Source organism: Hesperophylax consimilis, chromosome 4, assembly GCF_061612785.1.
Source record: "Hesperophylax consimilis isolate HC1 chromosome 4, BYU_Hcon_1.0, whole genome shotgun sequence".
Classification (NCBI taxonomy): domain Eukaryota; kingdom Metazoa; phylum Arthropoda; class Insecta; order Trichoptera; family Limnephilidae; genus Hesperophylax; species Hesperophylax consimilis.
Window position 1 is genome coordinate 24,538,975 of NC_142839.1, and position 17,608 is coordinate 24,556,582.

The 17,608-nt window shown below is 32.2% G+C and overlaps 2 protein-coding genes across 2 annotated transcripts; one reads left to right on the forward strand and one right to left on the reverse strand.

Annotated features, from left to right (window-relative positions):
* Window positions 1-1,069: 1,069 nt before the first annotated feature.
* LOC149424414 (uncharacterized) lies at window positions 1,070-7,214 on the reverse strand. Its single transcript, XM_089631341.1, has 4 exons — window positions 7,040-7,214; window positions 2,673-3,387; window positions 2,154-2,536; window positions 1,070-1,803 (listed from the first exon to the last, which is right to left on the reverse strand). Exons 2-4 carry the CDS (start codon window positions 3,304-3,306, stop codon window positions 1,492-1,494), a joined length of 1,329 nt encoding a protein of 442 aa, XP_089487467.1. The 5' UTR covers window positions 3,307-3,387; window positions 7,040-7,214; the 3' UTR covers window positions 1,070-1,491.
* A 2,092-nt stretch (window positions 7,215-9,306) lies between these two features.
* LOC149424415 (ubiquitin-conjugating enzyme E2-18 kDa-like) lies at window positions 9,307-13,451 on the forward strand. The gene is made up of 4 exons (XM_089631342.1): window positions 9,307-9,445; window positions 9,836-9,931; window positions 11,065-11,251; window positions 12,834-13,451. The coding sequence occupies exons 1-4, from the start codon at window positions 9,419-9,421 to the stop codon at window positions 12,986-12,988; spliced, it is 465 nt and encodes a 154-aa protein (XP_089487468.1). The 5' UTR covers window positions 9,307-9,418; the 3' UTR covers window positions 12,989-13,451.
* The last annotated feature ends 4,157 nt before the right edge of the window (window positions 13,452-17,608 follow it).

Genomic DNA, 17,608 nt, shown 5'->3' on the forward strand with positions numbered 1-17,608 from the left:
CATTAAGTATTCTATTCTATCAACGTAGAAAATACATTTTGTTCAATTGGTAAATTGTGGTAGGGTTATTCAAAACAATGTCGTGGGCCGGATTGACTAGCCTGGCGGGCCGGACTTGGCCCGCGGGCCGTACTTTGCCTATCACTGGCCTAGAGGAATTCAATATCTTTTGTATCTTACTTTTTTATTTTATTTATTTATTATATTACATTAGATATATTTATAAAGCAAAATTTTTTAAAGTTATTATGAATTGTAAGTCGATATTAGTTCCTAGCTAGGCAGATTGCCCGTTCTAAGGAACCAAATGCTGTTAAAATTGCCAAAAATTTATTCTGTAAAATTAAAGGGTTGTTAATTACTACAGTCTTTGTTCCGAACTCACTATATAATTTATTTATATTAATAACTCATAAATTTGCGCCCAACGTGGGTCTCGACTAAAACCTTTATTAATTTTTTTTTATATTTTGTAAGTGATGTAGATTCACTAGATTCCCGCTTGTGCCACGAGTTTCCGGACACCGTGTATTTTAGGAGCATAAATTATGTTTTACAATTATTTCCTAAATTCTTTATTTAAACAATTAGTTAATGTTAATTAAGAATTAATATCAAGTTACCTACCAGGTAAGTATGGTACTGTACATTATCTGCATATATAGTTAGTAATAACATCATTGTAGAAATGTATTATATATTTGCACAGCACCCTTGAGGTGATTTTGTACAAAAACGGCGCTACACAAATCAACCAATTTTTATTATTATTAGATTATGTAGCTGCACGCTACGAGAACATTCGGGACTATCAGTATGGGTAGCGCGCATTATACTGGAAGATTCGGGACGCACAACGAAGGCGCGCCAGTCTACCTACGACTGCTGCAACATTCCCGGCTCTAGTAGATGTGTGTTCCTACGTGTGTGCTCTACTAGATGTGTATGTGAGGGATCGCCACCGATCATATCCACCACAGTATCGAGCAACGGTCCAGAGGAACCAATACCAATTTATTACCAATAAAATATTACTTTGCATACACACAAATAGTTAAAATAATATATCTTCAATTTTTAAACACAATGTATATTTATTAAAATACATTATTAAAACAAAAAATTACTATATCTAGAAATAGTTTTTAAAGCCTACCTACATGTATTTGTTGGATAATAACATAAAATATTATGTTTTGTAGAAATATGTCAAACCATACTAAGAGCTTCCTGGTGGTGAAATCAGGAACAAGTCTCTTTGTAACCAGAAATATTGAAAACTAAAATATTAATGCTCAATTGTTGGTTCTTATCTCACAGAAGTACATAATATTATAGTGAAGTCGTACATACATAGACGTAAGTTTGTATATTTAATTAACCTACTATTACTTACGATGAGGTTGATTGTATTCAACGTTTCATAATATATTTAGGCACCCTAGAAGACCTATTCACCAGCGACACAATATGTTCGATGTGTAATCAAATTTAATGACAACCACGGCATTGGGGGTGACACTTCTTACCATCTACGCCACAGCGACACCCCCCCGAAGTGTCCCCGGGGCCCCAGGCGCCCCACCGGTAGCCCCGCGTCACCCAACATAACTCCACCTTGCACCAGAAGCATGTTATAAAGTCACATCCATCATCTTTCAGCAAAGTTTCTTTGCAGGTTGGGCACAGCATTGCTTCATTGTTCTCGAGCATTTTCTTGAGAAGGTCTTCTGACTGTTCACTTGTATTTTTCAGTGTTTTTTTGTACTCTGCACATTTAATAGCAGCTGGATTATGCAGACCCTGAAAAAAAATCATTGTTAAACATGTACAAATTGGCAAAAATTATTTAGTAAAATTTTCGGTAACCTAGGTACATTGGCAGAAACAAATGGCCGGCTTGCGTCTATGTGAACCGAGGGTCAGGAGTAAGGTGCCATCTAGACGTCAATGCTTCAATTGTTAAAAGATTTTTTTTTTTTTTTTAATAGACGATCGTAAAACTACTTCATATTTGTTGTCAGTCTATTAAAATCGTTAGGTCGGTAGGAACTCTCCAAAAGATAAAATAAATTTATTCACAAGAAAACTTTGTTTATTATATAAACAGTAGGCATTATTATTTATTTAATAAAGTGAAATGTTTTACAAACCTTACACAAGAAACAGTTTCTTTGCTTGCAATCGGGACAGGTGAAGAATTTTTTTGAATATTGTTTTTCACCATAAAACCACCAGACCTTACATTCTGGATTTCTGCATTGGGTTGCATCTTGATAATTTTTTGGCTCACGACTCATAGGTTCTTCATGTTCTTTATACTTTATAACTTGGTCATCTCTAGCATTAGATCTACTTGTCCCAGGTTTTTGGTTTTTGTTATTTAAACTGGATTCTTCTTTGCCCCGGGTAGAATAACCTTCATCGTTTCTTGATTGCTCATTTTGACCTGTAGAAACATAATCTTTATTTCTTTTGGATTCTTCTTTGCCCCGGGTAGAATCACGTTCATCGTCGGTGGATTGCTCATTTTGACCTGTAGAAAGATAATATTTATTATAAGCAATAATTAGTCGCCTGAAATATATGATAATTTGTTATACTTTGTGCTGTGCATAAAACCTTGTCTTATAAACATTAGTTTATCATTAAAAAATGATAATATTTATTACTTGTAGATTCTTCATTGCCCTGTGTAGAACAACATAGATCGTTGGTCGATTGATTATTTTGATCAGTAGATTCTACATTATCCCGGGTAGAATTATGTTCATCGTTGGTCGATTGCTCATTTTGACCTGTAGAAACAAAATATTCATTTCTTGTTGATGTTTCATTGCCTCGAGTAGAATCACGTTCATTGTTGGTCGATTGCTCATTTCGATCTGTAGAAACATCATATTTATTGCTTGAAGATTCTTCATTTCCACGGTTAAAATTATAATCATCTTTGGTCAATTGACCACTTTGAGAAGAAGGAATATCGTCAAATATTTTCTCCTCAGCCGGAACAGAACCGGTTATATGTGAGAAATAATCATCAATATTATAGAATTCTTTTATTGTGGTCATCAGCACAAAATTTTGACATCTTATGTCCTGAGTTTCTTCGAATAGGCATTTAAAAATGCCCTCAGGATTGAGCTCTAACAGGTGCTTAATGCATTTTTTGCAAAATGTGTGATTACACTCTGTTAAGACGACTCCAGCTCTAATATCAAAAACGATCTTACAGCCCCCACATTTGAATCCTTCGCCAGTCACATCCTTATTATCATTTTGTTTTGCTGTGTTACCCATATTCATTGTTTTCAGGTACGAATATAATTATTCAAGGGCAATTAATGTGTACGTTAGTGTCTCATATGCGGAAGATGCAATACATTTCTGAAATTAAATAGAACATTAAATAAACAAAATATTTCGATTTCATCTGTATATTTATTACTTATTACTTATATTATTATTATATTATAAGAGTTTTATGGGTTTGTTTAATCAAACAAATCTACAGTTTTATTCTGAGATTGATGAAATTATGTAAACTTGACCTATAAAACAAGAAGAAGGTCATTGTCTACAAGAGATTTCTAAAAACCACCCCAACCCCCTTTCCCACCAACAGAATAAAGCCCTGGTAACGCTGGAAGCCTCAGCTAGTATTAAAATGCATTATTCTACACATTCGGTATAAGCGATTTAAAATCGAGTGATACTTTATAATAATTGAAAACTAAAAAACTATGTGTTGATAAAAAATTTTTTTTTTTTTTTTTTCATAAAAATACTTTTATTCTTTGGTTGCTTACCAACTTCATTACTATTTAGCAAAAGAAAATAAATTATAATAAATATTTGTTTAACAAAATATTTTAATCCGTTCCAGATGACTAAAGGGACATTTTTATTGTTTTGAAAAAACTAATTTAAAAATATAAAATTATTAAAAAAATGAATGAATATAAAAGTTATTTAAAAAGAAATATATGAAAGATTCACGTATTTAAATGGCAAACAATCCAGCAAAATAAATAAGTACCTCCCTAATAATTTTTGTTGTAGCTGACTGGGTTAAATGAGACCCTCGTTATAATCCACGTGTTCACAAATTGAATTAATTAATTTTGTTATCAAAATACGCTTCTTGCACGGCATTGCACTACAATATTAAGACAAATCATTGGTTTTGCGCCCGTAAATATGCAATATGAATACGAATAAATTGTTTTGTCCGTAAAAAAACTTAATATAATAAATACAACATTGGATTGATTCATCTCTACAAAATTGTGTTCATATGCCTTTCTGGAGAGAATTGAATTTTTAAACGAACTAAACTATTTTTTCATATGCATGTTTATTCTGCCCTTTCGACTGTTGTAATTTAATGTATTTATTTACTAGTTGGGAGAGGCTCAATTGCATCCTTTTGGAGGCAACTATTGAGATACTTATATAATGGTGACCGGATAAATCATCAAAATGATAATTCATCACATCTTTAAAAAGTTATATAAAGTCATGGAAAGTGATGAAACAAAAACTTTATTAATAAAAAATAAATAAACAAATAAAATAAAATAAAAAATTTTAAAAAAATTTTGAAGAAGTGAAAAACTTTATTAACTGGGTTAAGTAGGTTAGGTTAGTATTTTTTATTTTATTTATTCATTCACATTTAAACCCGCTAAACTACTTATGTAGTTTGTCAGCAGGGACATAGAGACATCATTTATAAAATCATAAGATACAATTTGAACGGTACATAATTACATAAATTGGTTACATTGCAGAAAAGTTTAAATAGCAGCATAAAAGCCTTATATAATAAGCAAGTAAAAATAAATGTATGAACAAATTAGTATTATCAACAAGTACATCAATAGTTTCATAAATAGAGGTAGGTAGTCATGTATTACAAAATAATTGTTTTTCCATTTTCTAAACATGAGTGTGAACATAGGTTAGGTTTAATTTTTTTTTCATTGTTTTTAATGACTTCATATCACTTTTTTTAAACTGTGTTGAATAGTCACTGTGTTGAGTTATCATGGAACCCTATACAGGGTGTATCGGCACTAACCCGACAAACTTTAACCAGCTATTCCTTAGCACATTTGGAGAAAAAAATGTTATGGGCACTTAGCTGTCCGGTAGCATTTTTTTTTCAATTAAAAACAAAAAAAAAAATATATTTCCACACTACATCACTGTCATTGGTATTGCGTTTCGTGTTCAACAGCTGTTATAAGCAAGTATGTCAAAAAGCGTCTTCGCTCTTTCGCACACACTAAATAATAATAGTTAAAAATGAGACGAATGGTGCCGAGCCATTTCGTTGTGATTGTAAAAGTGCGCCAATATAGGTACACACGTGCATTATTCAACGGAATTCGAATAAAATATTTGCCAGATGGGTTTTCAAACTTTGACAAAGGATAAAACAGTGGTGGCATGTGTTGAAAATATGAATAATAAATTTTTTTATTAAAAAAAACGTAACCGGACAGCAAAGTGCACATAAGATTTTTTACTCCAAATATGCTAAGGAATAGCTGGTTAAAGTTTGTCGGGTACGTGCCGATACACCCTGTATAATATAACCCAAATGGTCGCTACAGGACAGCGATAAAACAACTTTTGTGCATTTTTCCATTATACTTTAAGTTTGTGGTGTTTCACACAGTGCATAATTATTTGAAAAACATTATTTTATCTTATTGTTCGTAATTAACCTTCACCTTCACTGTAATTATTTTGGATACTATCTAATGATAACAAATAATTATAAGCAATAATGAGTCGCCTGAAATATCAATATCATACAAATTGAATATATCTCCCGAGTAAAAATTTAATTTTGAATTTTGTAGCGTAAAATGAAGAAGTTTTTACTCAAACATAAAATTCGTGAAAACCAAGGTGCACAACTCACGCATTTAGGAGGTGTTAATATAGAATGTTGCCATCAGAATGTACGGGAAATACATTGGCGAGCCGAGCCTCGAATTATGGGAAAAGAACGAAGCAATAGCAATTGGCGCGAAACGCCGTTTGCGTTTGCTCGTTCCTTTCCATAATTCGAGGCTCGGCTAGCCGATGTATACGCAGCATTATAAGGTATTTTACTGTATCTAGTTTAGCGTTGCGCGTTGTTTCAGTTACATAATATGTTCACTCTAAGCATCTGCCGAGCATTTACACGCATTTCAAATAAAGAATTATTAATTCATAAATGTCGGTACCTACTTTATCGCTTGACTGATTTGAGTAGTTCTAATTTTGAAGATTAAAAGTTCATTGAATTTGAATAATGTTACGTGCTACGCAGAAATATTTTATAGTACTTATTTATGCACCAACAACCGAAATGAGAATGTTTATAATCACAATGGGAGCCATATTTTCCAATAGAGATAGTTGATATCTGTAATGGGCCGTCACCATACCGCGAAAGTGAAAATCGGTAGATTTGGGTGAATAATATCGGTAGAATAGATACGAAATTCTTTACTCAGCACTCAACAATATTTTTTTCTATGGGGGGGAGGGGGTGGCTAGGGTATTTAGAGAAACACAAAATTCCCCACATTGTGATTTACGAAAAACTTTGACCGATGATTAAAAATCTTTTCGCTGACTTCAGGAATTAGATTTTTTTTAAATTCAGTAGATTTTCGGAAAATTTTGGTTGATATTTACAAATTTCGGGAGATTTTCTGCGAATATCGGTTAGATTTTTGCCGAAATCGTTAGATCTACCGAAATTTCGGTAGGTATGGCATCGTTGGCCGTCACCAGTGATGACATGTCGCGAAAATGAAAATCGGTAATTGTGAGTTGAAAACATGTAGCCGTCATTGCGAATATGTCGTCCAATTTTGGGTTTCCAGATTTCAGACAGAACGATACCAATTTCCAATGTTTTACGGCGGTTGACAAAAGTGACATGCGAGAACACGCGATGACGTGTTGAACAAAACAATGACAAATTTTGTGAATATTATGAAATTGTAGATAATTCTGGGTACCTACTCACCGTTTTATTTGCAACTTTTCCTTTGATATCCTGGTGTGTACAAAACTATTGAAGACTGCTGGCGATATAAATTCTACTAAGACCGTAATAAGGTTATAAAACTATAATGAAGATATTTTTGTCTTTGCTGTTTTCAACGTCTGCCTGAGACTGTGACAAAAGTGTAATATCGGTCTGGATTGATTCTCTGTATCACATCTAAATATATAGTATTCGAGTATTACAGGATGAGTAATGGGTTTATTTCTTGAGCACCTATCACTGATAACATTACAAGGCTACAAAGTTTTGGGAATTTTATGTAAAACTTGAATAATAGTAAAAGATATCATGATATTCACGATACCTATTATAGAGAATTTTCAATTTGTTGAAAAAATTACGATAATAATGTTATTTTATTTTTTATGTTGACGAATACATTTTTATAACGATTTAAAAAGTGTCATTTTTAATTCAATATGGGGTTGTTGACGTCACGCCGGCTAACACGTCGGGGCTTTTTGTTTAAAATAAATAATAAAATGACAGCCGTCTTACCAGCCAGTGGCGTTTTCTACGTCACAATGGCGCTGAAGTTAATTTGAGCCGTTTAGTGTTAAATTTACAGATTTTTAGAACGATCATCAGAATTAGAAAAAAATGCTTGAAATCTTTCAGATTTTTTTAATGGTTTCCATAGTTTGTGAAATAACCACGTTATGAAGAGTAAATAAAGTATATTATAATAAAAATATTGAACATTCCGTATAAATATTTGAGTAAAACTGGAAAGAATAATTTTTCACTTTCTAATTTATTATCTATTTCGGCATGATGAAAAAAAATTAATTTCACAAAATATGGACGCCCGGTCTTGTATAACCCTAAAACGCTAAAGGAATTATATACCAATTAGAAAGAAAACCACCAATTTACGTTAGACTTTCAACTCCTAGGCCACAGACAAGCCAATGTAATTAATTATGTGTTTAACAAAGAACTTCGATTTTTGAAAATATTTTATTCGTTTCACCACAAGCAACTTATCATAAGCCTAGAATAGAGACAATACCTTTAACTTATGAAATTTCCCATGCTTTCTGATGGCAGTACCTATGATACACTAGTGCCTCATAGTTGCGCGAGTTCTGAGGGATGGTTTTCTTTCATACATTTTACTGGATTTTATCTGAAATATTTTATTTATTTTACGTTCGTAAATTACAGTTCACTTAAATTAAACAAAATAATTAAATGTATATATATCCCTACTGCTTTTGCGTATTTTTTTTCTTACTATTGACATAAAACACAAATTAGAAAACGCAAAACGCGCCATAAAGTAGTATTTAAATTCAATTATTTGCCGCCATTGTCTATTTTTCACTACTCCCTCTAGCGGCCAGCGTTGGAATAATACTGCCAATATTTTACTAGGCATTACTAGAGTTGGGTGTATTATTATTATAGGGTATTTGCTAGAATTACTGAAAACATGGCCTTACTTCGGATACACGGACACACCCACAACACACTTGGATGGATCTATTCGGTACCAAATACACTTATCATGTAAACAAAATGTAAATCACCATCTAATTTTCTTTTTTTAACGTGCTTCAATAAGCTAGGCGTATCAACGATATTTTAACAAAATAATTATACTACATTACCACCAGGGCCGGCCCTGAGCAAAAGTAAAATTTTAAACGAGTAAAATTTTGACGCCCCTTGTCTTAACTAGTAGACGTCTAGGTAGGTGATGACTCTAATTAATAATATTCGAATGATTCGAATATTTATGTAGCGCCGTTTTTGTGAAAAATAATCTCAAGGGCGATGTGTTAGGACTGTTTAAGTATTAGGTATTACCAGCGCCTTCGCACCTTTACCATCCGGCACCCGGAGCGGACTGCTCCAATTGCGCCCGCATAGGGCCAGCACTGATTACCGCCAACTTCCAGATATTCCGCTAACCTGTTTTAAATAGAATCCAATTCCAACTGATTTTGGAATTCATCAACAGAGTTTCTTGTGTAGGGAATAATTTATTTTCTGTGGGTCTACTTTTCAGCTTAAAGATTCTCCTGAGATATATTATTTATAACGCATTTTAGTAATGCTGGATGATTAAAGATTAGTTTATATTTTATAAGATATGCTTATAAAATTTCTCTTATCTTTATTGCGTTAACTAAAAAATTCCCGTAACATTGTGATCGTCTCTCTCGCGCACATACGTTTAGGTCAGTATAAAACACACTCAAAACTTTACTTATTTTAATGTCGCTTTCACGTTTAGTTAGTTCGGAGCGGTGTCAATTTTGAGTTCTCGCGGGAAAATTAAACTAAGTACCTACCTACCTACTTATTACCTACCGAAATTAATATCTCAAGATGGCTGGCGTCAAAAGATTGCAGAAGGTAAAATATTAATTAATTTTATTGTATGTATTGTAATTTTATTTTTCTTTTCCTATTATATAATTATATTTTAATTTCCTTCCCTTCATTCCCTTTCCTTCTCTTTCCCCTCCCTCGCAATATTTTCCCAGACGTAGATTAAAAATAATCAATCTAATGTATTATAACCTCATGCTAATTTTATTTATTTATTTACGTATTTAGATTGGGTACTTACTTACTGTTAATTTTGTGAACTTACCCAACGTTAATGTGTATTTACATTCGTGCCAACGGGGGAACCTTAACATTATTCCGTAAGTATTGTGGATTAAACATGGGCAGATTCCTTCTCTGTAGGTCTGATTCTTCTAATAATAGTTCAATAATAATTATTTTATTCAATTCCAGGAACTCGCCGACTTGCAAGGGGCTGACATGAAATCTGTAAGAGAAGTGCAAGCTGATGAGACAAATATATTCGTGTGGCGTGGACTGCTTGTACCGGTGAGTGGAACGTTATTATTATTATTAAAGGTTATTAAAAGCATACCTATAATCTATAGTTTCCATGGTTGCCAATTCGTTGGAAATTCCCCAAATTGCAAAGAAATTAATAAGATTCTTGAAGAATTGGGTATTTTATAGGGGGAACCTTTTCGTGGGGAAAATGCGGAGATTCTGGGCATTTCTTTACTATCCAACCATATTGAAAAAAACATTTACAATAATTTACTATTACCCGGAGAAAAATTAGTATTGCCGATTTATTAAAATCTGTTAAAACGAGACAGCAGGCAGCTTAGAACTTTCAGAATATACCGGAACACACGTGTCCATGCACCTGCATTTGCTCTGTTTCTATAATGACGAAATGCGAAAATATAATTATTTTTCTGAACGAATGTGTTCCGACTTCGAACCTATGACATGAAACCTATCAATTTATTCGGTAAGGGCTTGCAGTCCCGTTTTTAAGAGGAATACGAATAATTTGAAATTTTTATTTGTAAAGCTTGAAAGAATTACATTATCCGAAAATGATTAGATAATAAAAAATCAATGGTAATTTATATTTCAATAGAATTTTGTTTAATTTTGTAGGTAAGGGAACTTGTGGAAAAATTGTGGGGAATTTGAACATCCATTGTGGGTATTTTAGAACTATGCGGGAGCAATTGAAGCAGTCCGCTCCGGGCGCCGAATTGTCAAGGCGCCAAGGCGCTAATAATACCTAACACCTCACAGTACTAACACTTCGCCCTTGAGATTATTTTATAAACAGATATATCAGAAACTGATTCACAAATTTCTACAAACTTTCTTGCAACATTGTTGTTATAATGAGTAACAATAATGAAGAAGTAGCTGATTCAGAAATCACGTTGTGAGCAACGAGTATGTGTTTCTATTATTATAATACAATGAAAACCAGCTGACGTGTATCCGGCGTTACTCCACTTCTTTCTACTTTCTGTAAATATAATAGGCATGTTTGTATATTCAAACCTTCCGGAAGAAATTGTGTAAATGATAATCAGCTGCGTAGTTCAGAAGAACTAAGCGCCCAAACATACAGACGCGGATAGCGACTTGGTTTTATACTATTTAGAGATAATAATAAAAGATAACTCTTGCAGGAAAATCCTCCGTTTAACAAGGCCGCATTCCGCTTCGAGATCACCTTCCCGGCCAGGTACCCTTTCGATGCGCCTGTGATTCATTTCAAGACCATGATCTACCACCCCAATGTAGATGACAAGGGAGAGGTTTGCATTGCAATTACCCTTAAAGATAACTGGAAAGCGGCGACTAAAATCGATAAAGGTTAGTAAAAAAATATTGATTTATTTATTTACGCCATGAAGGCTTTTATGTGTATGAAATGTTTAAAGTAAATTGATCAGGAGTAGAATAATAAGTGTATATTTCATAGGCCGAGTGCATACAATATAAGCAGGAATAAAACTAGTTATCTTTGAGAGTTGTTGCACATTCAAGTAATAGTTGTTCAATAAATAATAATAAGTGTACAATTATAAGCGCTGACATAGAAGGATTTATGCTGGCCATTCAGGATAGAGTCATTAATACTAAAAATTATGGGAAGCGTATAATCAAAGAAACAAATCAAATTGATGACTTATGTAGAAAATCTTTGGCTTTTCCGGAAACCATAGAACATATTATATCGGGATGTTATATATTAGCGCTGTTCAAGTATACATTTAGGCATAATCAAGTTATAAAAATAATTCACCAAAGTTTGGTAATTAAACATAACTAGATTGACTGCCGTAATATAGTACCATACTGAGAATGAGAACCAAATTAATTTTTTGAAAATGAATTTTGTAAAATATATTACGATAAAACAATACTAACAGACCGAACGATTAGTCATAATAGACCCGATATTGTTTTACAAGACAAAATCAAAAGAAAAAAACGTACATCATTGATGTCGCAATTACAAATTCCTGTAATATTCAAGAATTTGTTTCTGAAAAAATACGAAAATACGCAGATTTAGGACATTAAATAAAAAGAATTTTACATTCTCAGACTATAAAAATATTACCATTTGTTATTTCGGCTACTGGCATTATACCTAGCTCACTAATTCAAAATTTAGGCTTATTAGATCTGCCAAAGAATTTATGGATAAAAATGCAAAATTCAGTCATTTTAAATGCATGCAGGATTACGAAAGATTTTTTAAATATTTTTATATTTAGGGATCAGTAGGATATATAGGTCCAATTAGAAGTTCTACCGAGCCGAACCCTCTGATATGAAAATATCTGGAGTCGGTGAATTATCTTCCCATTTAATCTCTGGTGATATGACTTGTTGTTTTTGTATTATTGTGTATTTATTACGCGTATATAATGCACTTGCATAATGTGGATTAACTAGATGATCCTTTGTGGAAAGTGTGTGAAAGGGTTTAGTTTTTCCTGTGGGGAAGATTTAACCCGGACATAAATTGAGAAAATAAATTTTAAAAATGTACAATTAGATAAAATTAGGAAGAAGTCAGTGACGACATTTGGTTCCAATTGAAATCTACATGGATGGATTATGGATGGTTAAAATTAATTTAATATAAATATATGTATTGATTTTCTCAGTCTTCCTTTTCTCATTCCCCCCCTCCCCCAAACTTCGTTCAGGCTCAATATATTCCTCAAATGACACATATGAACCTAGCTACTATGATTCCAATTGCATTACCATTTTACCAGTGACGGAATCACGAGAAAATTCTCTAAATTATTTCAATAAATATGTGTTAAATAAATTAAATAATTTTTTTTAAACATATTTGAAAAATCTGTGAGATGCGAGCTTTTCTAGTATTCGCTTGCTTTGTGGTTTCAAAAAATAATGGAGGCATTTTTTACAGTTATACAAGCGCTTGTCGATCTGGTGAACCAGCCCGACACGGAGCATCCCCTCCGTGCAGAAATCGCCGAGGAGTATATCAACAACCGCGACAAGTTTATGGCAACTGCCGAGGAGCTGTCTATCAAAGACGGCGAGCCGATACCAGCTGAATAAACATCTAATAATAATGCTGATCCAATGCAGGCTAGCACTACTGGGATCTCCCGTGCTGAGGATTTAATGTACACATTAAAAATATATCAAAATTTAATTTACTTTATAGATAATCTTTGGTTTTGATAGTTATAGCTTGCATTTTGATATGGTTCAAAATTACTTTTTATAACTAATCTATCTGCCAGCGTAAAAGCATTGAAGTCCTGATAAAATGATCGATCACTTTCTTTATGAAATCACAAAAAGTGCAGATCTTTGGAAACGAAAGATAAGGTATTGTATTCGCAGTTCGCACCGGGTTAACATAATAATAACGTGTATTATTTTCTACGAAGATTTTTACATTCTCGTGTCTCAACTTCCATGCCCTTCTATAATTATATAATTATTAAGTTTTATGTTAGGTATTGTCTGTATATGTGTTTTACATTATTTAGTAATAAAAAATCAAAAAATGTAACATGGTCTTTAATTTCCTTTTATTATCATTATTACACACCTTCACCAAAGGTGTAGAAAAATAGCCAAAAAAACTTTTTTTATTAGAACCATTCCATTTTACCGGGTAATGAAGAACCTGACAATATTCGAACTCGTTAGAGTTAGTAAGTAAGATATAGGTTTGTATTTCAAAGCAAGATGACTAATAGTATTGTATTTCCCGGGCGTGACGGACCTAAGGTATATATGTTTAATGGTTTAAATATGGGGCGTGACAGACATAAGGTATATGTTTAATGGTTTAAATATCGGGCGTGACAGACATAAGGTATATGTTTAATGGTTTAAATATCGGGCGTGACAGACATAAGGTATATGTTTAATGATTTTCCAAAATGACAAGTTATAACATAACGTATATTATACGTGTTTGTTCAGTATAATAATTTCTCACATTTCTTTGATCAAATCCTTATCACTGTACAAGCGTGGGTTTATTGCTATTAATTTTTATATCATCTCATATTTTTATATCCATATCAGGCATTTTAACCACTCGAGTGATTTTATGCATATTGTGAAGAGTTTGCAAAACGTCTTGAGTGATCGCATGACATAATATACCATTTTTAAAATTCGCGCATTTATGGTTGTATATAATGTATTTTATGAATCCTCCAAATATAACTGTAAAATATAGGTGAATATATTGGCTATATAGAACTATAATCTGTTTATATATCTCCGTATTAAAATTCTGAGGTATTATTTTTTTAAGTGACGGCGAGAAATTTCCACTTCGAACGCCAATCACTCAACTTAAATTCCAGTTGTTGACGCGAGCACTCGAGTGGTTAAATGCATATCCTTTGTTTAACTAGGCAACCCTATATCTATGTTTCTAATTAGGATCACGGACTAGAATATATAATTTTCTTACTGTTTATTTATTTATTTACGCCAAATAAAAGCACATGTTATTATATACACAGAAAACACATTTCTTTAAAACAATATTAGCAAATTAAATATGCAATCAGTGCAAAACATAAAATGAAAAATAAAATTCTACAAAAATGTACAGAAAATATATATTCACTATGGAGAGAGGTAAACTCGTCAATTTCAGAAGTGCTATAAAAAGGTTGTTTTATAACTGATACGAAATCTCTAAATTTGTCGACAATATTCCCAAATCTATTATCAAAATTATGCAGTTGATTTGAGTCTGAGCAGTCTGATACAGTGAGCCTGATAATTATTTTTAAAAAGGAATAATTTTTTCTCGTGTTTTTGGTTACATAACATTTTATTTAATATTTTAGTGTGAATTTTACTCCTGACCATAAATAAATTATTTTATTTTATTAAAAAGTCAGAGACTTTCCGCAAAGAGTTTTTTGCATCGTGTTAAATTTATGAATATGTCTATATAATGATTTCATAACAAATTTCATGACAAATTTCATAACAAACTATCAGTAAATGAGTATCAGTGATGATACGTGTTCTTCGGGATAATAATAATGTCGCTTCTCATCCAAAAAAAAGCCTTTCTCATTTTTCTCCGTGTTGAAATGAATGTGCTGATGAGAATTGAAACATAATAACAATATCTGATGTCATTATTGCATCGGGAACGCGTTCATTTTATAATAAATATAAAGAACTATAATACATCATTGATGACCTAGTTAGTGTTGCAAGTAATTTTTTTAATTTTTCAAATCCCTGTCGATTTCCCTATAAATAATACAAATATGCGGATTATCTGGATTGATTGCAATCAGATTGGATTGATTACTATCAATTATGGTGTTTCTAAAATAATAATAACAAAAGATTTACAACAACGATTTTTGTAAAACAAAAAGTTTATGTCTCCGTAAATTGTTGGATTATGCTGTTATACTATTTGCCTTTGAGTCAGGAAATAATACATGTATTTTATATTTATCGGTGGTGCTGGTGATTATCATGTGTGATTTTTAAATAAATTGATTGATTCATTTTTTAACATAAAACTAAGTAATCTTTAAACCTACTAATTTTGCACATTTTAAGAAATGAATAAGGTAGTGAGGTTATCTTTTGAATCAATTATGTGTAATAGAAATTTCCTTGAAGCCAATATGAGTCAAGATAAAGAGTTTTTATGCAATATTCTTGTTACCATTTCAGATGGGTAAACAATATTTTATGAGGATGCATAGAGGTCATATGATATCGTATGATAATGATTAACCACAAATGTATATTTTCTGGAATTATCATGACTCAATAATTTGACATTATTATGCAGGATCAGACTTTTAGACCACGGAAAGTTAGGCATTTTTTTGTAACAAATAGATATAAACCTCACTGGGATGTCCTGCGCTGGGGAAAGGTCACAGGAAAAAGGTAACGTAATGCATATTTGACCACACATACCACAATGTTGTAACTAGGTACTTATAAATTTATAGCCTTCGTTAATGTTTCGTAAATGGTCGTTTATCAGTTATGTAAAATTTAAAAGATCTTTACTAGTATCTAAGGCGGAATAATCTGTGTAGGAACATGATAACTGAGCACAATGACAACGCACACAAAGTGTGTTAAAAGGTGTGGCAAGTTAAATATAGGATATAAATATTGCAAAAACTGTGTTGTAAATTATATCAATTTTTTACAAAATGAATCGTAATTTTAATTGCCCATAAAAATGTGTGAACGATTATATCTAGTTTTTTAGTGCGTTTTTATTACTCTGAAGCATTACGGATGACCTCACGAGGAATAACCGCTTTGTTCGATATAAGTGTCTTGTCTTCGCGAATAGTGAATCACTAGCACGTTTTGTAACCACCTATGTTTTTGTTTCAATGTTAATGTAGTAGGTACAGTACGGTTATGTTAGTGTGTTGAATTGTCATTTTGATTAGTTATCCACTCACCATATAGGACACGTCCTCAAAATAATGTTACGAAAAATCAACCCGCTAGAACAAAGTTTTTTTTACTGTATTATACTACTTTATCTATTTTAAAACGTCATTCGAAACGTAAAACTATTTTTTGGTTTGACTGAAGATTAAACCTTCCTTCCCAGGAACTGGAGTTGTAATCTCTACCAACCTCACCAACTGCCGATCGGGTAGCAAAGACATTTATTTCGTATATTAACTGCTGTAATACTATCCAATTTCGTGTGTGTACGTGAGTGCCACCAAAAATTGATGGAATACATTCTCATTGACAACGAGTCTGTCCGCTGAGTTTCAGTTCGATCGGATGTCGGGAAGTGGATTGATTTCCGCTTCCAAGATTTGTATTCATTCTATATCTTTATTTATTTATACTGGGTTTTACAGATGATCACACTTTCGTGAGAACAATCCACTTATGAAAACTCAGTTATTGTACAATTACAAAAATCTACAATTAAATAAAGATACCAAAAATTACATACAGATACATACAATTAAATACAGATACATACAATTAGAAATTAAAACATCAAAAAATAAAAATAAAATACACAATCATATACAAGCTTGCTCAAGTAACACATTACATTATACATTATTACAAGTGGTAAGAGGCATAAGAAATACGAGAGGTATGCATAGAGAGAAAATTGACACAATGAATTAGCTAATATTTTTTAATAGCGCCAGAACTTTTTTTCTGAATCCGTACAAATTATCGACGAAAATATCTATTTCAGCACACTCTATCTTGTTATATAGTCGACACATCTGGGTCAGAGGGCTAAAGTAGGCGATATTATTTATAAATGTATTCAGGTGAAAAATATTATGGCGTCTTAAACAATGCGAATTGGGGACATTTATTTTAATATTGCTAAGACATAATGTAGTTTCAAGTTGACCGTGAATAATTTTATGTAAACATATGAGATCAGTCAATTGCCTTCTAGTTTTAAGTGTATCAATCTTGAAGTAATCACGACGTACGTCATATGATCTAAGAATATCGAAAACAATTTTTTTAAACGTATCCGTTTATTTACGTTTAAAAATCATTTCTCTGAATATAATCAGCTATTCTGAGAAACTACATAATTTGGTATATTACATATCTTATTTATAAATATATCAACATATTATCTCGTAAGACGGCACAATTACAAAAACATAATTTTGATATAAACAAGTTAGTTACGACGAA